The sequence below is a fragment of the Zeus faber genome (genome assembly GCF_960531495.2).
Source record: "Zeus faber genome assembly, chromosome: 2".
Classification (NCBI taxonomy): Eukaryota; Metazoa; Chordata; class Actinopteri; order Zeiformes; family Zeidae; genus Zeus; species Zeus faber.
Window position 1 is genome coordinate 31909357 of NC_137189.1, and position 25798 is coordinate 31935154.

The 25798-nt window shown below is 40.4% G+C and overlaps 1 protein-coding gene across 3 annotated transcripts in view; it reads right to left on the reverse strand.

Annotated features, from left to right (window-relative positions):
- Nucleotides 1-25798, reverse strand: part of LOC307247942 (transmembrane protein 131-like) — a gene marked incomplete at its 5' end in the record, with an annotated part of 42108 nt that overhangs the window by 14500 nt on the left and 1810 nt on the right. For 2 of the 3 annotated variants that reach the window (XM_080024098.1, XM_080024100.1), the window contains 20 exons: nt 113-227; nt 2332-2407; nt 2553-2705; nt 3157-3243; nt 3410-3514; nt 6624-6758; nt 7598-7708; nt 7881-8051; nt 8653-8806; nt 10630-10738; nt 10919-11027; nt 12006-12067; nt 12176-12232; nt 12925-13075; nt 14095-14175; nt 14469-14591; nt 15282-15398; nt 16336-16456; nt 17421-17489; nt 23857-23891. In XM_080024098.1, the coding sequence (XP_079880224.1) occupies nt 113-227; nt 2332-2407; nt 2553-2705; nt 3157-3243; nt 3410-3514; nt 6624-6758; nt 7598-7708; nt 7881-8051; nt 8653-8806; nt 10630-10738; nt 10919-11027; nt 12006-12067; nt 12176-12232; nt 12925-13075; nt 14095-14175; nt 14469-14591; nt 15282-15398; nt 16336-16456; nt 17421-17489; nt 23857-23891 (2141 nt within the window). Of the gene's footprint in view, nt 1-112; nt 228-2331; nt 2408-2552; nt 2706-3156; nt 3244-3409; nt 3515-6623; nt 6759-7597; nt 7709-7880; nt 8052-8652; nt 8807-10629; nt 10739-10918; nt 11028-12005; nt 12068-12175; nt 12233-12924; nt 13076-14094; nt 14176-14468; nt 14592-15281; nt 15399-16335; nt 16457-17420; nt 17490-23856; nt 23892-25381; nt 25482-25798 lie in introns of those variants that run through there. The other variant, XM_080024099.1, reaches the window with a different exon arrangement.

Here is a 25798-nt window from a genome sequence, read left to right on the forward strand (position 1 = left end):
ACATTTTTATTCGTTTGAGTTTTTAAGCCACACTTCTTTAGCGCTGCATTTTGGTAGACAGCAATTTCTAAAAGTACTTTTTAAATCTCCAACATTTTTATTTTATTTTTACATATGTTGTGAGTTTTCTTTCAGCTGTCTCCATCTCTTGTTCAGCATTTGATATAAATCCACATCGGCGTCCCACATGTCCTCCTGCATCACCAGACCGGATGGCCGGGCCTCCGCTGGAACACACAAGTCAGCCCAGGTCAGTTTAACACAAATACTGTAGGTCTGCTTAAAACAGATCGGCGCTGTAGACAAGACTCCCTCAGATGAGTGCGTCAAGACGAGAGCCTTTGAGGGAGGGCGAGTCCAAGAGTCGAGTCCAAGACTGAAGCTTGTGGATTTTAGAGTGGAGAGTCACAACTCAAGACAAGAATTGAAAAAAAATAAAATACATTTGAGTAAAGGCCAATCTTTGATAGATGTATTTTTTTCACTCCTTTTGTGTTTTTTAAGAGAGAAATAATCAATGACACAATTAAAAAAAATGCAATAGCTTCCTATCAATTTGGATTTGCAGACATTGCAGAGTCCAGAATGTCCACACTGTTGGACTAAGATTCAAATGGAGTCAATATGCTGTAGAGTCGAGTCTAAAACGTGACCGTCAAGATTCAAACTTCAGACCACACTCTATTTCAGACTTGAGTACCTAAACCCTTTCACGCAGATTAAAAAAAAAAACAAAAAAAAAAACACAAGATTGATAAATAGGAAGTGTAAACAAAATAAACAACTTTAATGACCATTTCATGTAGCCTGATCTATAGTTGTGAGTTTTGTGTGGAAGGGCCATTTATATAAATAACATTCAGTCTGATTTTGTGATTAAATCAAAATTGAGAATTTGCCAAATGTAATTATTTGGCAATGTACACATTATTTGGCAAAATGACATAAAACAGGGTTCATTCTGGCATTACAAAATGTTATTCAAGGACTTTTTTGAAGCACAATTTTTTTCCATTTTCAAGGACTTCACGCAAAACAAATGTGATCTTTATTCATTAAAATATAATCTTAAATCTAATTTCGAAATTATATTATTTATGTTGGTATTATCTATTATATACAGTACTGTCTTCATCCACACACACACACACACACACACACACACACACACACACACACACACACACACACACACACACACACACACACACACACACACACACACACACACACACACACACACACACACACACACACACAAATCTCAATGCCATAAATTATAAAGTGTATTTCCAACCACGCTGAGTTAAATTTTACATTTCCCTGGCATCATCTATGTCATAAAAGAGATTCTGGAAAATCTTTCTTATGTTACGCTTTCAAAGATTTCAATGTGTTTTTTTCCAAGGACTTTTCAAGCGCTTCAGCACAAAAGGCTATTTTTCAAGGCATTCCAGTACTTAAATTTCTGAGGACAAAATTCACATGCTTCAAGCGCCTCAAGAACTTGGTAAGAACATTCAGGAAAACTGATGTCATGTCAGCTGCCAAGAGCTAGGACCCATAAAAGACCAGTCGGGATAAAGAGATAACTGTCCTGACTTGAAATCCTGACTTATCTGCACGTGACTCAACACGGGCTGGTTTTTTTTGGTTTTGTTTTTTTATAAATCATACTACCCAAACAAAGTTTTGAAAGAAGGATGAAAAAATTCTAACAATGAAAAAGATCAAAAAAGGAGATTGCTTATCAAGTCTTGTAGTGGCTGACTTGAGTTCGTTTAGTATTTTGTTGGCTGGCATTAACTTCTGAATTTGTTTATTAATAGTTTATTGAATCATTTATATTTATTATTTGATGAGAAGTAATTATCTCATTCTCCAACTTTTTCTTGCTGTTGAGGTGAGACAAGGCTGGTTTCTAAGTTTAGACCTGACTGGAAGCCACGTACATAAAAAAACTTTAGCGCTGCACCTTGTAAAGGTTTTGCAGTCAAAAATAAATTACATATGGTGAAAAAATGTGCAGTTAACGGACTTTGCGCCATTTGATTTATGGAGTAGATATTGCAGCACCAGCAAGAAATGTACACAAATTAATGGAGTTTGCAAAATGGCAGCAATGAAAAGCAAAAGACAAATTCAGCTTAATTCATGCACATCAAAGCACAATTAAGCAGTTAATGATGTTAATGATGTTGTGTTTTATGTTCGCCATCAGGAAAATACACTTCCAAGTTGTAAATTGATCCTGCTTCGCAGCAAAGCCTCACATGGGCAGTTCACACAAACCATACGACACCAAGAGATTAGCTTACTTTAAATACTTACATTTTAGAATAAAGGGGACTCCCACGTAACAGTACTCGCCACACTGGAGGCTGGCGTCAAAATAGATCTTCGCAACCTGAGGTGAGGACCGAAACAGACTCTATTCCGTCACAAGGTGATAATAGTGAAGTCATTTCATTTTCAAAAAGGCAACATGTGCGTTTATATACTTTGGGGACAGTGGCCTAGCAGGGTGCAGAGAGCAGACCGGGGCGTCTCACCTTAGACTTGCGTTTGGGCTCCAGCTCGTCGCGGCTGGTCTTTAGCCTCCGATGGTAGAAGCGCTTGTCTTGGGTCAGAGAGTGAATGTGGAGAAGTTTCACCCTTTGGGAGAAGGAGCTGATGATGCTGAAACTCTGGTGCACTACTTTACCCTGAGGACAGAGAAACTAAGATGAATATGATACTGATGTGTGCAAATAGAGTACTTTAAGAGGCTGCCGTGGACAGTTTGGTTTAATTAATCTTTATTAGTAAGAGATTTATGCATTTGAAAAGACAAATAAAGGTTGATTACCCATTATATGCACTAGAAGTGGCAACTCACTAGCTATTATGAATATTTGCCAAATATTTGGCAGCATTGAGATGTTGCAACTGGTCGATTCTGACCTTGTATTTTCCACTAAATCTTGTTGCATTGTGAAAGAAAAAATCCACACAAGGTGTTTTTAAAATGAAATAGATGAGTGCTCAAATATGTCCAGTTGTTTCATGCAGAATGTACGGATTTTTTTCCTTTGACTTGCAATTTCTGCAGTATGGGGGGACTGCCTTTTGGCAATTATAATGGCAACAGTCAGCTTTTTTTCCTTTAGCTCTCACCGGAAAAGATGGAGGTAGTAGGATGTGCTTAGGGTGGCTGGCGAGTGTGCCCACTGCGATCACTGCTTTCACTGGTACAGTCAAAATCTGGTGGTAAAAACAGGAAAGTAAAGACATCAAATTAAGATTTAGGGTGGTTTTGCAATCATTAAACCGGGAGACAGCAATTATCATATTGAAATCAATGTAAACTGTGTGTCAACAACAAAAACAGAAATCCCCCCCCCCCCCGCAAAAACGTGAAACATGATACCTCATAATCGGTTGTGATGTGTATGGCCGCGCTGTAGTGCCCCTCCAGGTCTTTGGCAGACAGCGTGATGCGGAACAGGGCGTAGTAGCCTGACGCCAGGATCACCTGCAGATCAAACCCGTTCATCATTTCCACAGGCTGAGAGTGTACGAACACAACTCAAAATACACTGTTGTATGGTAAGGGCTCATTGGGGATCAGGGCCTCACATAAGCCGTGGTTTTTCTCTTTGCTTATCTTGTGCAAAATTAACAGTGAAATGTGCTCAATTTCTCAAAAGTACTGTACTGTGGTTTCTCCAAGAGTGTTTAGATTTACGTGCCTTAACTACTTTTCTTTGTGAATATAAAGAAATACAACCTTATCCTTTAAGGTACATTGCCCAAGAGCCACACAGCTCCATACTTAAACTGCATGAGCAGGAATTTCTCAAAACCCATTGCAGACCTGCCAACCTTGGGAAAATATTTTGAGCACCACAATAGTGTAACACAGAGTCTCCGTGGCGTTTGAGTTACTGCAGCTAAATGACTCCATCAGTTATTCACACTGCAGCCGTCTCATAAAGAGGCCAATCACAACGTATGCGAGCTACTACAGCTGACTATATATATAGTAATTTATCTCATTAGGATATACCCCTTGAAATGCATCATCTTGTAAAGTTACCAAACATGTTTACCCACCGATTGCAATTTTCCTGTCCGATTGTTATTTCAGATTTTTATTTATTTAATCTGACCTGCAGATTCCGATTTCCGATCTGCTGTACGTCGAAGACTAATACATCTGTGATCTGATCACGCGATTGGACAGCTGCACATACAGACTAACGCTGCAATATTTAGTTACTACAATAGCGAAATTTCTGATTTTGACACAGTGTTTATTATTGTTCATTATTCACTATGGAACAATAATAGAACATGAAACTGTCACTGAGTTCCAATAAAATTTAATATGGGACTGTCACCAAGTTTCAGTGTAATTCAACCTGTAACTTTGGATCCAACATATAACTAACACGGAAATGTCCAGTTCAAACTTCAAATTAAAGTCTCGTTCACTTTTAAGTGCAAAGATACATTTGTATTGTAGTAATATGGTACTTTGCAAATAAATTGCAATCATTACAAAAAAATAAAATAAATGGCCACTCTCCCTCGCCCTTGTTCACTGGAAGTCTTCCTTCGCTCACCATGCGTATAAACCAAGTGAATCAAATAAAACGACTTGTTTTACTGAGTGACTCGTCAAGAACCAAGTCACCTCATCAATGCAGCTTTACGTCTCGGTGGATAATAAAGTACCACTGCCTATCAGTGGCTGATAAGTGAGAGGAGAGGGAGGTCTTACACAACTGCAGGTTGTAGCATCTGGTCCAATCCCAGGGATGTCGTTTGAATACCCAATAAATGAACAGTATAGTTATTTATTGATTGATTTCCATCATTAAATTACAAAATAAACACACACACACACACACACACACACACATACACTACTCACAAAAAGTTAGGGATATTCGGCTTTCAGGATGAACCTAAAATGCACTATAACCTTTACAGGTGAACTTAATTTGACCTTCTCTAAACTTTTGAATGCACATGTCCAACTGTTCAATGTTTCAGTACTTTTTGCACAACTTGCTGTTCTCTAACAAGAAGCTGAACGGCAAAATTCACAACAGGTGTTTAATCCATGAATCGACCAATACATTTCCCCTGGTTCAATTAGAATTGGTATTTAAACAGTCGTCTCCATCATGCTGTTCACATTTTGACATCATGAGACCAAGACGACACCTAATAATTGATCAACAGTTCCTCGCCATTGCGAGGCTTCAAACAGGATGTTCTCAGAGGGAAGTGGCCACTGAGCTTAGAGCGTCACAGAGTGTCATCAGCAGGTTGCAACAGAGAGACTGGAAGAGTCACAGAAAGGCATAAAAGTGGACGTCCTTTGGCCACATCCCACACTGATGACCGCTTCATTGTGAACAGTGCCCTGCGGAACCGGATGATGAATGCCACTCAACTCCAGGCACATTTAAGTGTCACGTCAGACCATTCAAAACCGTTTACATCAGCGTGGTCTGCGTGCTAGACGACCTGCAAGGGTACCTGACCACACCACCAGGCACAGGCATCATCTTCTTGCACGGGCCAGGGAGCATTTACGCTGGACGAGGCACCAGTGGGCCTCAGTGCTGTTCTCTCTGATGAAAGTCGATTCACGTTGAGCAGAAATGATGGCCGCCAATGATGTTGGAGACGTCAAGGAGGGTGCTATGCATCAGCCACTGTTGTCACCAGGCGAGCCTTTGGTGGTGGTGGTGTTACAGTGTGGGCAGATGTGTCTAGTCAATACAGAACTGCCCTACACTTTGTGAATGGTACAGTGACAAGGCCATACTACCTCAATAACATCATGAATCTAGCCATTGTGCCCCTGCATGAACAACACAGGCCTAATTTAATCTTCATGGATGACAATGCTCCAGCTCATCAAGGTCGCATCATTAGGGAACGGCTGCTGGAGACTGGGGCACCTCAAATGGAGTGGCCTGCACATTCTCCAGACTTGACTCCCATAGAAAACCTATGGGATCAGATGAGTCGCCGTGTAGAGGCTCGTAACTCTGTACCCCGGAACCTCAATGACCTGAGGGCCGCCCTTCAAGAAGAGTGGGGTGCCATGCCTCAGCAGACAATAAGTCGACTTGTGAACAGCATGAGACGTCGTTGTCAAGCTGTAATTGATGCTCAAGGGCACATGACAAGTTATTGAGACGTTGACATTTTTTGTTGTGGTAAACCCACCGCTGTTGTTGGCTTTCGTTTCAATAAATAGTTTGAGATGAGGAAATCACCATTGCATGCTTCTACTTAAATGCCCTACTTTCATCATATAATATGACTGTAGCGTGAACTTTTTACATTTTCCATAAATTTCACCCGAAAGCCAAATACACACACACACACACACACACACACACACACACACTAAAATTTCAGCTGGCATTTCGAACCTGCGTATTTCGACTAAGAATTGCGTAGTTGGTACACAAAATGCATGCAGGTTGGCAGGTCTGCCATTGTTTGGGGTTTGATAAGTTGTAGTAAATGTAGCCAAGCCACCATCTGGAAAACTTTGGAGAAAAATACAATTCTCACGTGACATGACATCTGTGAACTCTAGTGTTATCTTTTACTGTTTTGTGAGTAGAGGCGGTGGCATTGTGGAGCTCCCCGGCCCGGGCCACTAAGCTGGTCCTGTTGCCCTGCTCGGCCTTCAGCAGCTCCATGCTCACACTCTCCCCGGTCACCTGCCAGGGCCGCAGCACCAGCTGACGGGAATGCAGGAGAGAGAGAGATATTAGATGTGCGCGATACTTTAATACAGAATGTGGAGCAGCAGAGATTCACACCTACAATTATGATAGGAGACTTTTCAGGTTTTTCATAGATGCGGAAATGAAGCCTGGGTGTTCGGATTACAGCAGTCATTTCCCATAGCTCATCAACTTCAAAAACAGCTAAAACAAGTCTGACGGGATGGTTTGTGAACTCCAAATCCTTGTTGCTGCACTGTAGAAGTGATGCTTTATTTCTTTTTTTTTTTTTTTTTTTGTGACTGATAAAAAAAACAAAGATTATTAAACTTAATTTCTAATGTCTCAATGTTATTCCCTCGCTTCTTTAATGGTCCGCTGATTGTCAGTTGTACCAGTCTTCAGTATCTTAAAGTGTTTAAGGTTGTTTAAGGTTGTTGACGGTTTACGGAGATAGTATAGTCTCAAAACCATTTCCTCATCAATACAATGATTATGAATGAAATGCGATGATGAATTGTGTGCAAATACATTTGCGGAACAAATAAAGAAAGAAAGATTGTGATCTGACAAATATAAGTGAAAGTCAAAATTTTTTTGGTTCCAGCTATACATTTGTCGATCAATTTCCAGCTTCCCAAATCTGATAACATTTTTAGAAATAATCCCCATACGGCAAAACTATTTACACATAATTAAATCTGAGTGCTTCTAAATAGCTTTGAGACTATATTAACTCCATACAGCTAAAGCAATAATGCAATTGGAACAAACAAACAAACAAAAGCAAACATGAAAAAAATAAAGAATAAAATAAAAATACATGCACAAATCCTCCTCCGCCTGCCTTGTACCTCGATGGGGTTGTTGTTAAAAACGGCCAACAAGATGCTGCTGGTGTCGGTAGCGCTGAGGACGCCAAAGTCCAGGAAGCGCTCATTCAGACTGGGGAGGAGGGCTAGGGGCTGGAAGCAGAAAGAGAAAGAGGGAGAGTGTATTATCGTGTGTGTGTGTGTGTGTGTGTGTGTGTGTGTGTGTGTGTGTGTGTGTTATATTTGGCATTCAATATTCTTGTCTAGTTTCCCGGTGGCTTTGTGTGGATGTGTGCTCATGTTGCACGCGCTCCTCTGGCATCACCTCCAGGAAGCCTGTGTAGGCCCTGATGGGAAGGTGGAACTTTGAGGCGTTAGTGACCAGCAGGATGTTGCTGTCGATGTGCTTGGAAGGCCGCAGAGGGCAGAACTCCAAAGAGAAGATGTAACGTGACTCCTGTGGGGGGATCAGCACCGGCTGGGTGAAGTTCAACACCTGGGGGGGGAGGGGCGGGGGGGGGAAAAAAAAAAAGGGCTTCAGAGTGTTTGACGTCTTGGATGCAGAGTCAAGTGTCCGTTATAGTCCACAGAGGCAGCAGCTTTAACAATGTACTGTAATGTATCTGTCATCATGCGCTCTCCAACGCTTCACCACCTACAGCTGGTGTCGTTTATGATGTTGCTTAGTTTTTCTTTTAGTTCTGCAATGGGCCAGAGCGTAGCCCAAGTTTAGACCGCCAACGGGCCTGGCCAGAAAAATTGTTTGGCAACCTCTGCGTTACTGAACTTTAATTTCTTATCGAAAAGAAATAAACAAGCCGCACTAATCTGTGGTTTCAAGTTTAATTTAAAGGGATACTCCAGTTTGAGGGAAATTAGCAATTTGCTTATTTTACCCAGATTCAGGCGAGAAGGTCAACACCAATTTCATCCCTGTGTGTACAATACAGAGAGGTATGCTAACTGTGTTAGCTCAACACAAGGTTGCAGAGAGGATCAACTAGCGTAGCTCTTGTGATACTTTCCCCAAAACAGAACTATCCCTTTAACAGTCTCAAGAGACTGCGGGGTAAGATTATGGGCAGACAAGTTAAGACCTTGAACATGGCGTTGGCCTCTGGAGGCAGGGTCACGTGGTGGATGCGGATGGCAAAGTGGAAGGTGTTGGTGAGGTGGATGGGCTTCACTGTGGGCTCCGTCACAGTATCGCGGATGTGGAACAGGGTAACCGTATGGTCGAAACCCAAATACCTGCCACAAAGACAACAGCACTTACTGGATGAAGGTAATCAATAAATAAATACCGTACCCCCATAGGCAACAAACCCTGGAACATTTTCAGTGGCGACAGATCACATTTTGAACTGGGCTATACAGCAGAAGATGGACCGTAAAAATGTAAATGACAGAAACTCAACCGTCACTGGGTTTGCAAGAGTTTTGCCAGAAATATTTCTCAAACATAGAATTTTGTTTGATATTTGTAAAGTGGAGAATTATTTTGTGAATGAATCCCCAAAACATATACTGTACACATACTGTACATAAATACATACATAAATACAGTTCGGTTTCTGTAAATCCACGCTCTCGGGACAGCTGTCGGCTTTACAGTGCCCCTCCAGGGCCACAAACTGGCTTAGGTGGAGGTACACTAATTACTCACTGCGCCTTCCCATTCCCCAGCCCTGCGGGGCTTGGGTGCACCACGCCGTCGGGGCATTTAAAATAACATTTGGTTATTGAAGAATGTGATTAACTGTTTAAAATGGTTCTTATAACATACACAATATTTTTTACAATATAAACGCGAAATATATTCAGACTTTTAGTCCGGTCGACTTCATGCGGCACGCACACACATGAAGCGAGCCGCCTGTTGATTACTGCCAAAAACTGCTCATCAAAGCAGTAATTATGCTTCCAATCTGTTTAATTCATTTTTCATTATCCTTGAGATGTGCCTGGAACTTGATTGGACATAGTGTAGAAAGACTCACACCGGTGCATATAAGGTCCCACAATTCACACTGCATCTCAAGACAAAAACCAACCATGAAGGCCAAGGAACTCTCTGTAGGCCTCCGCAATAAAATTGTGGTAAGGAATAGTTTGGGCAAGGGTATAAAACTATTTATAAAGCTTTGATTGTTCCCAGGAGCACAGTGGCCTCAATAGGCTTTTTCGGACTGAACAGTTCTGGGGACTCCTTGAGGGGAACTAGGAAGGTCCCCCAAGATCTAAATACCTTCAAAGGCATTTTTTCTGGTTGCATTCACACCGCCAGTTGGAACTCTGAAGTGACGCAAGCCAATGGGGTTTTGGAACGGGTTCTATGATCCCTGTTGTATTTAATCCATAACTTTGACTGATTTCACCTTATCAGTCCACCAAAATCTGTTTCTGAACAAATTTGACTTTTTGAGAAATAAGCCATCCAGTTGCTGAATCTTCACTCATATGAGGCCTATAATATGATATGACCATATAGGTTCCGACTTTCGTAAGGCAAGAGCTCACACCCGCACAGCACACGCAGATTTTTTTGTTTCATTCAATTAACGTCAGAAAATAGAATACATGAACTAAATACATCTACAATAAAAAAAACACTATTTTTATTGTTTTCTATTTTTATTTTTATTTTTTATTGGTGACCGCTAAACGTGGGATGGTCCCCACTCAGAGTGATGTGACTCGACCGGGGCGGACTGTCCTCAGTGTGCCGGAGGCGAGGGAGGTGGATGGGAAAGGCGGTGGGCAGGGAGTAGTCAGCGGCCCTGGGAAGCAGCAAGGTCAGGGTGGAGGGGTGCTGGTTTTTTTGGGGCGGGGGGGGGTTTTCATTTTTTGGGGGGGTTACGCAAATGTTTTGGTAATAAATTGTGTAAATAAAGACAGCCTTACACAGGTTTTTAAATATCCTGGTTGCCAGTGCGGTATTGGCTCATGTGATCGACCAATCACCGTGGCATTATGTCTGGACCAATCACTGTGCACTTACATCACTGAAGTGAGGAGTACCTGTATATTTTTGTAACTATACACATTAAAATAAGAATGAAAGAAAAACATACCCATCTAAAACTTCAGCTTGGTAAGGGATTTCAAGTTTCGAGTAGCTCTTCTCTTTTGCCTTCACTGTTATTTTACCTGAAGACTGTGATAATTTTTGAACTTTTGAAGCTGGAAATAAAGAAGGAAAAAAATATGTATTCAATTACAGAGCAAAACGTCATCCTTCAAATCTGACAATTTAGTTGAAGTGAAAACATGATGCTTGAAGATGAGAGTATTGTTCACAAAAATAAATAAATAAATAAATAAATAAATAAATAAATAAATAAAAATGTACTTCCAACTTACCATCAAAATGTATACTGGCAACTTTGGCATATTTATTTTCTCCAGCTTTCAGTGTGATTGCTTTGAAATCTATAGTCACGGCATCATTTGATGGACTCGCTCGAATACTCTAGAAAAAATCAAAAATGCAGATAAAAGACACGTTTAAAACAAATTTCTAGTATTTACCTCATACATTTAAAGTCATTGCACAATACTATCTGGGACAGATAATATCATAGAAGAGTGATAAAGGGAACAGAGTAGGATTGTTTTATAATACAAAGACACAGAAAGCACATGTACACAAGATAGAAAGAATATTTTTTTATAGGACTTTTATACAATATAGGCCTTTTAACTGGCTTTTGGGCAAATGTTTTTCAAGCTCAATATTTAAAAGACTGGAAGATGGACTTGACATAATGACACAGTGCGTACAACCACACTGATTTTGCAACAAGCATTCATTTTCAGCCATGAATACAAGACACTTTGTCAGCAAGAAAGATGATAACATCTTGCTATTTTCTGTCTAAATAAATTCAAGGACAAGAAACGGACAGAGTCAACATTTCAACTGTTCATCTGCAACGGTACGGCCCTTCATTGCCTATAATGTCAAAAATGTAAGCATTGTATACATGGTGACTGCAGGTGTCAGAGTTAAATTAAGTTAAAGACCTTTTTAAGGCACATTATAATGATATAACTAATTTAAAAAATAAAACTATAATGATATAACTAATTTTAAAAAATAAAACTAATAAACCTAATCGTCTCTCTTCATCAATAAAGTATTGCAGTTAAAGATAAGCAAGTACTACATACAGACCTGCCAACATTGGGAAAATATTTTGAGCACCACAATAGTGTAACATGGAGTCTCCGTGGCGTTTGAGTTACTGCAGCTAAATGACCATCAGTTATTCACACAGCAGCGTCTCCTAACGAGGCCAATCACAACGTATGTGAGCTACTACGGCTAACTATATACAGTATACAAATCATCTCGTTCAGTTACCAAACATGTTTACCAACTAGAGATGCACCAATTGGCATTTTCTTGGCCAATTCCTATTGTTTTGTATTGACTGAGCATACTCACTGTAATCTGTACGTCTTTTGCCCCAGAATTAAGCAGATGCAAATTCAACTGCTTTGGTTTATCTGGAAACATTCAAGAGAATTGTACTTGGATCAACAAACCAAACATTTCAGTCATTTATAAAAGTGAGGAAATACAACATGAACATAGATAAAGTAAAAATGGGTAACCTTGTGAGCGAAGTGTGCCAAAGTCTAACATTTCTATGGAGGAGTAGATCCCTGGCGCTGTGGACAAAGAAGAATTAAGAGTAATATAAGTTCAATTACAGCACGATGTAGTAAAATGACATAAAATGTGTTTTGTTTTTTAATGCCGTCCCACCACCTCCGCTATTTCTGTCTGCTGATTCCCGTAAAAGGAACTCTTAACACCCGCTAAAGTGATCCTTGACAGTCACAAAACGATAATGTGGTATATTGAAACGAAAATGAAGCTTAAAATGCTTTGCAATGTTTCCAAACAGTCCAAAGGGTGGTGGTGGTGGTGGGGCAATCTGAAACGCTGCTCTCAATCAGATAATACCGATGAAGGCTTCTCAAAGCAGCGAATTTTAGCCACTTGAAATTAAATAATTGCGCTTCTAATCGCTGGATAGGCAAACTGTTGTTACTGAGCTCTAAATGCGGGGCGGAGGAATCTGTTCTGGGCTTTTTAAAACTCGAGCAAGAACATGAGAAATTGAATGCTAACTTTCATGACTTAAAATTAATAAATAAAAAAAGCCAACCAAACTTCATTAATCAGTAAAACAAACCAATTTGACACACACACACACACAAATATTTATTTATTTATTTATTTATTTATTAAACCACTGATGATGTAATTAAAGGTCTACCTCCCTCTGTATGCCCAGTTTCACCACTGATAAGCCGTAAACCATCCAGCTGCAGGTAGGCCGGGTGTGTGCACGTGCCTGAGGTGACCTCCACCTCCACAGGGAGGATGATAAATTGGTCTGGGTCCGAGGCGTTGGTTTTGATCCGGATGAAAGCCGTGTGGTTGTCGGCCTCACGCGAGGAGAAGCTCGCCCGCATCACCCCCTTGGTCTCGAACGGTGGGATCTCCTGAAAAACAGAAAGATGGCGCCGGGGAATAGAAAGAAGAAGCTCGGTTTAAGGACACAGAGACATGATTGAGCAGACTCTCAGATACGAAGAGAGAAAAATGAGGTGTTTACAGCTTCCATTAATCCAGGAGGTTCCCATAATTCTTTGTAGTAAAAAAAATAAAAAATAAAATACAATTCTTTACTGTATACTCAATCTGCCTTGAGTCAACGTCTGTGTGGTTAACATTTAATTTCAACTGACAAAAAGTGGCAAATATCACAACAAAAACTTACTTAATGAAGTTGAGCAAATAAATATTGTGGAAAAAAAAAAAAAAAAAAAGATTTAAAACATCCTTTGAAAACCCATTAGGGAGCTGTTGATCACTGTTTTGGAACCCATGTTGGTAAACGCTGGGGCAGTGACGACAACGCATCACTGTGGTCACGGGACGTCACGGCATCGTTGAGCTCATTACCGTCACCCCAAATAATAAAATTTACATGTTTTGTATTTCATTTTTTTTGCTGCTGAAAGTTAAAGGCATGCATATGGTGTTGGATATGAAATATAAACACAATCATTTTTTATTCAAGAACTTCTGGAGAAACAAAACTTTTTTCAGTTTCTCCGCTTCAAGAACTTCTGGAGAAACAAAACTTTTTTCAGTTTCTCCGCTTCAAGAACTTCTGGAGAAACGAAACATTTTTTTTTTAGTTTCTCCGCTCGTCACTTCCTTTGAGCACGAGGGGGAGGGACAGTCCATTAAACATAGGGGGGATTTAATTTGTGTGGGTCTGATTATTATAATTATTTCTAGGGCTGTACCCCACTCAGAATTTTGTCAGTCAAATCTGATTCGGTTGAAGATATTCGGCTGGAGAATTCATACCGTCACAACTCTAGTAAACACCACGAATTACCAAGTTCCACTGTAATGCTGATTCTCTGGACAAGTCCATTATCTTGGAATCCCATTTCCTAGTACCCTTGTCTAAAAAAATACTACTGTTATTACTCGAGATAGTACCCACCCATAACTGCCTCGTGCCTCCCTGCTGACCAGTGGGCAGCTCAAGGTGCAGGTCGCCTCCACTGGAATACATTTCCACCACCTGTGAAGACGTCCAGAAATAGAACATGACCTTTGTGAGTCATTTGCATGCGAAATGAATCCTCTATGAGAGAAAAAAATAAAAACAAGCAATGAAAAACCATGTTTAAATGCTGTTGCCCAAATCAGTCGGTTAAATTGATATTCTGACATACCTTGATGGTTAAGGGCTAATATAAATCTTAAATCATAAATTTTGCCTCAGGGTTAACTGTCACAGATTCCAATGGAGGCCTGAACTGGTTCCTGTGCAGAAAGATGTGCACCGCGACATCTTTCTTCAGCAACGTTTACCTGCAAAGGCTCGCTATGAGGGTTGTGGATGTTGATGAGAGGTGAGAAGCTGCTGTTGACAGGCACCCTTGCACCGATGAACGGCCGTAATCTGTACGGGTTGGGGATGCCCACACCAAACACCTGGGTCAAAAGAACCACGCGTTAAAAAAAAAAAAAACAACAAGAATTACGACACACCAACTGACATGATCCTCTCTATGGGACTGGTTGTGAAACAATTTGTAATCGGAGTAGACCTGAGATCTGACCACGTCATTTGGAGTCAAAGTTGATATACTCTTAGGGCTCAGCGGCACAGGGTTCATTCAGAAACACTGCTCAAATACTTTACTGGTAATCCATAAAATCGTCTGTGCTGGGTGGATTGAACTACAAGTCTGTATAAAACTGCAATTTGTTTTCTTAACATCCTCATCTACCGACTAAGACAGTCCCTTTCCTTTCTCAGAGGTTTCCCTTCTACTTCAGGATTTATATTCATATTATAGCAAAATCAGGGACTGGCTCAACCAAACTGTTGATTTTGGATTGCTCATCTGTGAATACTTAGGTCTGTATCTTTGTAAATTAGTATGACCGATATACCAATCAATACAATCAATTACTGAAGGCCGTCTTTTTCTGTCTCCCATCAATGGAGTCTCGTGCCCGTCATGACGCCACTGGATGCATTTTATTATTCATGCGTTTTATTTTTGTTGAAAAGTGTTAACCAGCCTTTAGACATTGTCCAAATCTAATGTCTTGATTCCCTTATTTGGATTTGATACTTATTACAATTTAATAGCACGTCATTTGGTTTGGACTGACCTGATATGTAAACACTCCATGATGTGAGGTATTGATAAATAAAGTATTCTCTACATTGCCAACTACTCGTGCCAGGAAGACCACGTCGAACGAAGTATTCCCCCCTGGCTGAATTATCTGCAGGGAGAGGAAAGAAACCAAGTTTGAAATCAGAAGGATAAAGGATCCAATTAATTTCGGTTAAAATTTATTTAACAATAAAAGGCAAGGCTTAAAGGCTTGAACCTCAAACACCCAGTATATATTTAGACTGTTAAATTAATTAAAACTACCACAGCTGGTAAAACACTGACAATTCAAGGTGGATTTTACACCACCGCGGCCGTTTTCCTGATGATAGGGGGGGGGGGTTTTGAAAAATACAAACAATATGGAGAGAAACCTACCTTAAATGTACCTCACTGTATGTTGCTGTAGTTGTCAGTCCCGCTGACAACTACAGCAACACATATTTTTGTCAAAGTTCCTCTATTTTGCCATATTTTGTATTCGGTAAAAGTAATGGCGCTTCCATCTTTTCAAATGGAACCAAGAAAATTATCTAAAAATGTAAGGCATCATGAGTAAAACGGTCGGGGGTAATGTAAAGTGTGTGCTGCCAAGTAAACAGGCTAGAAGGCAATTTGATGCCGGTACGGTCCTTTAATAATAACATTCACAGCAGCAGTGAATGTAGGAGTTTTGCAAGACAGAGAGAGCGCCGAGGTCACAGGGTTTGGTGCTGTTAAAAGTCTCTTCGTCTTGTGAAAAAAATCGGTAGTTTACAACGTTTAGTTTACGATTGGCATGCTGGTATTTCTTCCTTTCTGACAAGGCCAACTTAGCACAGAACTGGCGGGTCAGAGTCTCCGAACCAGGCAATAGGCGGGGAAAACGGGCCACAGTGGCAAAGCTTTTGCTAAATTTGAATTACAGAGATTAAGAGAACGCAGGTACACAGAATGAGAATAGGAGGACTTCATAAATAATGCTACTCGTTAAATTGGGACGTCCATTTGATGACAAAAGGATGCTTTAAAAAGAGAGAAACGCTCCAAAAAGTACAAATACCTACCCTGTTTTGAAAAAACGATGCATGGAAATGTGCTGTTGTGGCTGATATGGATATTAAGCTTATTTCTTCTGGACTAGGATTGTGCAAATAAACTTTTTCCATTTTTGGCATGCCAACAGGCCTTGGAGGAGGGAAAGAGAAGGGACACGAGACAGAAAGATTATGAGCAAAAACTGACAGTGGTAGCTTTATGTCATGCAGTAAAGCCAAAACACAAGGGCAAGAACGCAACACTGTTTATAGGTAAATTGATAAAGATCTGGTCCAGAAAACATGAAGAAATGATTGTGTTTAGCCTCTTCTTACAGGGATATAATGGTTACACAGCAGAGGACATAAGGAGTCTCATCTGCACTACAAAATACATACAACATCTTATGACAGGGTATGAACCAGAGTTTTCTGATCCAGGGTTAACATACTGGTGACAGTGCTTTGCATTTAATGCAAAGTGCATTGAAATGGAAAAGGTGTTTCTCTGCGTTTCCTACTGACTAGATGGTCTGAGATTATAAATCACAATGCTGAGCTAAGCTCTGTGATGGGCCTTATCAGACAGCGAGCATGGAGCGGCCTACGTTAGATGGAGCGGCCTACGTTAGACTGATAAAGCCTACAGCCGTTCACATCCTCAACCACAATTTTTTGCTGAACTGAATCGGCAAGTCGAAACTAAAACATTATTTATTCATCAATTCCGGAGTTCATCACACTCACACTGTGTATGTATATAGTCGCATAAAATTAACAAAACAGACTATTAATATTTATCCCAGCCATTTGTATGACTAAAATGATGATACCCAGGACAGTAAATATCTGGATCCTTAGTTGTCCTCAGCAGCTTGGAGGATTGTCAGGCTAGGCTGGCACTGAACATAGGAACATTTTGGAACAGTTAATTTTTCGCAACTGAGCAGATGAAAACACTCCTCATTTACATGATATAGATTTACATTTCTAACACTGGCTTAAATTTCACTTGACATTAAGAGGAAAAAAAACACAAAATGATGTAATCTGACAATTTTATGAAATGATTGCGATTAGCTCAGATAATTGCTCTTGTTGGGGAGTTTACTCACTGCTCGTGGAAGTCGAGCATCGGTGGCTCGAATCGTATGGGCCTGCTGTTCCCCCTCTGTGCAGGCACGCTGTGGGGGGGGGGGGGGGGGGGGGGGGGGGTGTTTACTAACAAGAAACACTCACCAGTCATGTCTACCAGAGCAGCCCCACAGCACTCAGAAAAGGCACACGTTTGACAGTGTGTGTGTCGCAGCAACACAAAATCAGTCCAAACTGTTCTGTGTGGCAGTCAAACAGCGCATTACATACTACATCTCTCTCACACACACACACACACACACACACACACACACACACACACACCTTCTGACAGTATTGAAAAGTCAGGCACATTTTAGCCCACATGGCAGAAAAACCAATAGACAAGGCCAACATGGCATAATAATACAAAAGTGACACTATGGAATATGTACGCTTTAAAAAGCTGAATTTACACAACGTCAGATTTAAACTGAGGTCTGCACATTTTTTGTCCAATCGAGGATGAAAGGTTAAAACTGAAAGTGATAGAGAGTTAGAACAGACTTTCTCGTATTTTTCGAGCTTATAGAGCTTGTGCGTAATCACCGGGTGTCATGACATTTCACTGCATATATGTACGACCGCATGTGTATGTATGTGACAAATAATCTCTTGAACTTGAAGACATTGAGCGGAAGGCAGAAGCTAAATTGGTGTTTCTGACAGGAAGTGGTTAAATCAAGAATATGAACTACTTCTGGGGTTTTTGTCCACTGGCGATAACACCAGTAAAGTAATAAATTAATCACACAAGATTTTGTTTTAAACAACCTGGTTTTAAAAACAAATGAGCAAATGGAGGTTTAATATTTTACTCTTGAGTATATATTTAAGAGCTGTACACCATAAATCAAATAAATGAATGCCAAGAAATTAAAAGGCCAAGAGATAAAAATCCACAGCAGTGCAATAATCAAATGAAGATCAGATAAGAAGGATGCCCTTAGGTGCAATTCAGTCATTGCAGCAGCTTAATGGGGAAGTATAAACTAGAGTAAGGCTGTACCCTAAATTCACAATAATATATACATATGAGCACCTCGTGTCGATTACGCACATTTTAGTATTTTTAGAGCTTATTGTGCGTAATTACCGGGTGTCATGACATTTCACTGCATATATGTATGACCCTATGTGTATGTTTGTGACAAATAACCTCTTGAACTGACAAAAATGAAACTGACATTTTCAGTGCTTATGCACATACATCTGAGACTGATGAGCCAACTAACACACAAACTGTGAAATAAGACAACTTAAGCAGTGGGTGGAGACAAACAAAAAACTGACTGAGCGCCAGCATAAGCCGGTCTGGTGGCTAAGAGCTAAGCATGGGAATTGCTCTGTTTGCTGCACAGTACAGCAAAAATATTTTAAAAGAAAGAGGAATTAATAGCAATTGTCTGCGAAAAAACTGCAGACGATGGAAATGTAAGTATTTAAAAAATAATTGTGTATTGTCGGTAATGTTGATCTTCTGCGCAGCATTGCAATCTTCACTGCGTTTGAAGACAATGGAGCAAGAAAAATATTCATATTGGATTTACGACAAGAGGATAGGATTTTTTTTTTTTTTTTTTTCCATTAAATGCCTTGCTTTCATTATAATTGTGTAATTTGTTTTAGGGGATGTTAACTGAGTCCAATCACATTAAATCATTATAAATTATGTTTATTTTTGTAGTGGAATAAATAAACAAATATTTCATCCAATTTCATAGTTAAAAGAAATGCTTGGGAGCTGTAAGAGCGGTTTCTTCATCTGGCTCACTGAAAAGAGAAACTTTTCAACACTACTTCAAGTGAATCTGTTCTCCGTGTCCTTGTCCACTCTGGACATTTCTGTTCTTCTCTGATCTGACTTTTTTCCTAATTCTACTCATCGTATCAAAGCATCATGCTCGGTTTAACATTATCTTCTTATTTTTGATATCACAATCCAAATCATATCCATGACGTTTACTACTCTTATGGAGCGCATACTGGCACCTCTCACAAGCTGCCAGTACTCTGTTCTGCTCCCCAAGTGGACAAATCAAGTGGACGGACCTATTGTAGAATGTAATTTTATTGAATCGGAGCACACTTTCTTTCACTTTCTTTCTTTCTTTAAATTATTAGAACGCACAAGCTACAGGCTCCAGCGGCGAGAGCCGTGGCCCCCTCCACTTGCACACCCAGCTCAGCTGGAAAAGCTCCACTTCAGCAATACAAGTTCAAGAAATTATTTGTCACATACACACACATACGAAGCACGTTATAGAACCCAGAACCTTGATTGTGGCGCCGCCCCTTGCGGCCGCCTGCGCAAGCACCGCATGTCAATTACGCACATTTGAATATTTTTCGAGCTCATAGAGCTTGTGCGTAATCACCGGGTGTAAATTACATTTCACTGCATATATGTACAGTAACGACTCTAAAGTTAGCTTCTGATTCGCAGATTTCAATTTCAACTTAACGTTGAAGTGAGCAGCCAATTCACAGTGCCTGTTTTTATGGTGCATTAAAACTCCTCGGAATCTTTCAACTTTTGTAACGCAGACCACCTAAAACCATGTCTAGATCCGTACTTATAGTAGTCAAACTACTGTAATCATAGCTGTCAAACCTGGACTATATTATAATAAGTCCATATTGCATTTCTAACAGTTTCTGATTTGTCAAAGTATTATTCTATTTGTGAAAACAGGAATAATGTGGATTTTACCGTCCTTTTTCCACACTGGCCACATAAAATCTGGTATATTTCAAAAACTACTGTGCTTATAGCTGTGAAACCTGCACTAGATTATAATAGAAAGCCCATATTACATTTTTAACAATTTCAGAAACTGTGATGATAATGCAGTATGGGCTTCTTAATAGAGATTACATTTATTTTTCACTTTCCCGATCAGACAACTGCATGAGGCATTCCACTTGCCCAAACACAGAGTTTACTTGCCCCAGGCAAGGGGGCAAGCGTTGATGTTGAGCCGTGAACTTGTTAAAAAGAAGCAGAAAAGGAGCATATATTTTTCTAAAAACAGAATCCCCAACTAAATTGGTTGGTGTCAACATCAACTAATTAAAAAAAAAAAAAGGTTCACAAATTGCCTGATGTTTCCATTTTTACAAACCATTCCATTTGCAAAAAATACCTTTAATTTTTACCGCCACAGATGGATAAGGTGCTGATTGGGAGGAACTGGGACTCTCAACCATTGGTGATTTATAAGTAGAGACATAATTTACTTCAGCAACTGAGAATAAAGTTTGACCTCCGTCTGTCACACTATGTCAGGGAGAACATTCCACAAGTCCAAAGAACTGCTTTCACATTTTGTTTCTCTTTTTATTACCACTGACCACTAGAAATAGGCTAGGGCCAGTGAACTGGATTTAGGGTTTGTTGGATTGAATCTGTGACGAGGTATTATCAAAAATGCATTCTTGTTCATGTTCAATCCATGCAAGGTATGAACTGATACAATACAAGGCCATGCATAAAGCGGAATCTGAAAAAACCTCCACAATTTAACCACTGTGCGGTATGTGTAAGGGGGTGGAGAGCACATTAACATATCTTTTTTGGCTTTGTCTTCTCTTGTATAATTTCTCTTTTGTTTTGCACTCTTTGGGATTTCAGAGGCCGCTCAAGCACTCGTGTATGAAGAACAGATAACTTTAATTCTTGGAATGGGTGCTACCAAGAAAATGCTGCAATAATCTTCCCCTCTCAGCTTTCAGAAAAGGCTGAAATGAAATGGTTTTAATAATACAGATGGAGAGCATACTCATAGGTTCAAGTCAGCCAATACATTTACAAACATATGGGGTGCATTCATGGAATATCTTCATAAACAATCCAAAGAAAGAAAGAAAAAGCCTAGTTGTTACAATGTCGTTCCAGGGAATGTAGACGGACAGAAAGCCATAAACATTTCTGCAAGCGCACACACTACATAAATGATCTGAGAACTTCAGATGGAGTCAGAGAGCGTATCTGGGTTGCAGTGGTGGTGATGGTGGTGGATACGATTTTATAACGACAGCAACAGTAACACAACGTCTGCTGGAGACAGGGAAGTGTGAAGTTCTCTGAATAGAGGGCTTGATTAATGTTGCAAACAACCAACAACTTCCTGTTCTAGGAAGATGGAAGATGGAATACGAGATTAATAGAACACACGCTATTTGAGGTCTGTGGTAGAGGTTGGTTACAATTGAGATAAAAGTTTGTGTTTCTCTAAAATAAATGGTAATTTCTGTTGTCCACAAATATGTAGCATGTACAAAAGCATGTGCACTCAAATGGAGGCAGGAAAAAAAATAAACACTGAACTTTTGAAAATGTATTTGGGTTGGTTTTGCTATGGTAATTTATAGAGACGGAGATGAATCAAGTTAGTTTGTCTGTATCTGAGAAGCTAGTTTGTATACAAACGAGAGGGCTGAGCCCTTGGGGAGGTTTGGGAAGTGTTAGCTGGAGTATTCGGTTCATATCAAGAGACAAAGACTTGCACAAATGGGGGCTATTCAGGCACCATCTGTTCCTAGCAACTTGCAATAATGTTGATCAGAAAACCTAATAAAATGTGTCAAGGCTAGGCCTATGGACCTTGACTGCCATTATCAAGTCAGCTTGTTAAATACATAAGAGCAGCCAGTGTCGGTAAAGTAGTAGCTTCCCCACCGACATCCAGTTCACTTTTGGAGATAATTAGTTTTCGACTGTGCTGCATACTTTCCCAGTTAAAGAAAAATGCATTGTGCAGCTCCGTTGTTATAGACAACAGCGCTGTTTCGTTAGCTCATGAATTGGAGGCTATGTGAAATTAGTTGGTTTTTAACTTCCAACTACTGATACGAATGGCATTGGGTGTACGAGTCAGGCACTGAGCGTTGTGTTGCAATTCAGTGTTCAAATCAAACTGTTGCCACTATCCACAACACAAAGTGTGCCTTTCCACTGCAATTAAGTGCAGCATTCATGCTCGTGGATAGTTTTTTTCTGCAACAGACGGTAGTATACATATCTAGACTTCAATTATTTGAAGTAGCCCAGCCTTTGCACCTAACCCAAGAAACAACATGTCATCCCTTAGGAATGTGGGAGTGTGGGTGCGTCCCCTGTCAGTCATTCGGTTCATCACACACACACACACACACACACACACACACACACACACACACACACACACACACACACACACACACACACACACACACACACACACACACACACACACACACACACACACACACACACTTCAAGTTCAAGAAATTATTTGTCACATACACACACATACAGTCGTACATATATGCAGTGAAATGTCACCCGGTGATTACGCACAAGCTCTATAAGCTCGAAAAATACTCAAATGTGCCTAATCGACACGCGGTGCTCGCGCAGGCAGCCTCAAGGGGCGGCGCCACAATCACGATTCTGGGTTCTATAACATGCTTCCTGTTGTCTGAGTCAAGTAGATTCAAACGTGTCGATGTGGGCGTGTTTACAACACAATAGCACAAGCCTCTGATCTGGAAGACTGTGATTGGACAGAAGAAAAAAAAAAAAAAAAAAAAAAGGCAAAGCACAACAGACAAACCTTCTGACTTCAGGAAATTAAAGCCCAAGGAAGCAGGGAACACAAGGAAGTGCTTGCACACACCAACAAAGATTGTTAAGCAATAAGCCCATCTCCGAAAGTTAATAGACCTGACAGTGAATGTAAGGTGAGCATATTGAGGCGTCAACACCGTCAATGTAGTCCTTCAGGAAAAAAGTTCTAGAAATGTTCTGTTTCCAAACTGCTGCTCCTACTTGTGCTATACAGTAACTTTTTACCCCAACAATGCATTTGCAGAGAGAAAAAAAACAACAAAAACAACACACTTCTGACTATCGACCCCTCAACAGATGGTTTAGAAAAAGCCCGGAAGCTTCCCCCAGCTCGCTGAGGCAACCAGTCACACTCAATGACACTGACAGCTGGGTTGGAAGTGAAGCCAAGGTGTGGCACCCCTGCGTGGACTTTTTCCACTGGCACGTCAAAGCACCTTTTAAATAGATAAAATTAAAGCTAATCTAATCAGTGTAGTGGCACAGTGAGATTCTAACATCAATCCAGAACATTTCCAGTTCCTTAGACTGGAAATATCATTTATAGAATAACATAGTCTGTGTACGTATGCGTGTGTGAAAGCCTGCATACAGAACAAAGAGCTCACAGTAATTATATTCAGAAGAATTTTAATGCCGAGTTTGTACTTAACCAAGAATGCCTGCGTATCAATCACTATATGAATTGTATTCATATAGTTGTCCCTCATCTCAAGGGAGAGGAAACAAATGCCAAAAATTAGTGTGATACAGCTGACCCAGCTAAAAGCCTACATTTAAAAATAGGAAATATTGGCACAGCTTACCTTTTGTGATGATATGAATTCATGTCAGGCTCGGCCTGTAAAATATAAGAAGCAGAACAGATCAGGGGCGGCACCAAGACACAAAACACACTCTTTATGGAGTGTCGCACATGGGGGGTGTGTGTGTTATAAATTTATAACACACACACACACACACACACCTTGAGTTACGAGTGCACTAACATACAAGTTTTCTGAGTTATGAGGCGTCGTTCCGTCGATTTTTTTTGTATTGATTTGCGAGCAAAAATGTGAGTTACGAGGAGCGAGCTTCAGGTACGCCGCCACTAGCTGGCGTGGCGGCCAGCCTCCCGCGTCTCACTCCTTCACTTCACGTGGTTACCTGACCGTGGAAGCATCTCTTCTGTGTTTTGTGCTCGCATTTTGTGCTTTTTGTCCAGTTATTTTGCCAATTTTTTTTTTCTAACCATGGGTCCTAAGAAAGCAAGTGCTGAGAAGAAGTGGATGATGTTGATTGAATTAATGCATGAAATCATGGAAAAACATGAGCGAGGTGTGCGTGTGATGGAATTGGAGAGGCAGTACGAGCGTAGTACTTCTATGATATGTAGCATACTGAAGCAGAAGGAGGCGATAAGGGGTATTACGCCAGCAGCTTGCAGGAGATAGCGTGATATTATGTTTTTAATACAATATTTGTTATTTATAAATACATAATTCTTATTTAAAAACAGGTAGTGTTTTTTTGGGGGCTGGAACGGATTAATGGCATTTCAATTAATTTCAATGGGGAAAATTGATTTGCTATACGAGCAGATTGAATTACGAGCTCTGTCACGGAACGAATTAAACTCGTAAGTCAAAGTACCACTGTGTGTGTGTGTGTGTGTGTGTGTGTATATATATATATATATATATATATATATATTCTGAACCAAATTTCATGAAAATCGGTTTAGAATTAGGCGAGTTACAGTCAATTTTGTAGTTAAGTCTGCATCTCTCAATACATATTGTGTAACTAGCGGATCTTGACAGGCCCAATATTGCGGGCATGCAGACACAAGTCAAATTGCAAACGGGTCATCTACATCTACGTTATCTATATCTATGGGAGGGCCTGTGTGCAAAGGTCCTATCACGTAAGCGTGATCAGATCACGGGATGTATTTGTCATGACGGACAGTAGAGATACCCAACAAGACCATGATTTTGCCAATCCCGGATATAAACTCAAAATGATCGAACGAAAATTCTAATCAGACAAAACACAATATCCATAAGGGAGATGTATATATATATATATATATAAATATATATATGAAACCAGTTTGGCAGGACTTTTGATTTGTGACATGTTGCATTATCATGCTGGAAGTAGCCTTTAGAAGATTCAAGATTCAAGACGATGGGTAAATTGTGGTCATGAAGGGATGCACATAGTCAGCAAGACAGCAACAATACTCAAATAGGCTGTGGCATTCAAGCAATGAATGATTGGTATTAACGGGCCCAAAGTGTGCCAAGAAAAAATTCCCCACACCATTACACCACCGCCACCAACCTGGACTGTTGACACAAGGCAGGTTGGGTCCATGGATTCATGCTGTTGGTGCCAAATTCTGACCCTATCATCTGTGTGCCTCAGCAGCAATCGAGATTCATCAGACCAGGCTGTTTTTCCCCCAGTCTTCAACTGTTCCGTTTCGGTGAGCCTGTGGCCGCTGCAGCCTCAGCTTTCTGTTCTTGGCTGAGAGAAGCGGAACCCAACGTAGTCTTCTGCTGTTGTAGCCCATCCGTCTCAAGGTTCAACGTGTTGTGCATTCTGAGATGTTTTTCTGATCACCACAGATCAGCTCCAACCAGTCTGGCCATTCACCCTTGACCTCGCTCATCAACAAGGCGTTTCCATCCTCAGAACTGCTGCTCACTGGATGTTTTTTGTTTTTCGTACCACTCTAAGTCAACTCTAGAGACTGTT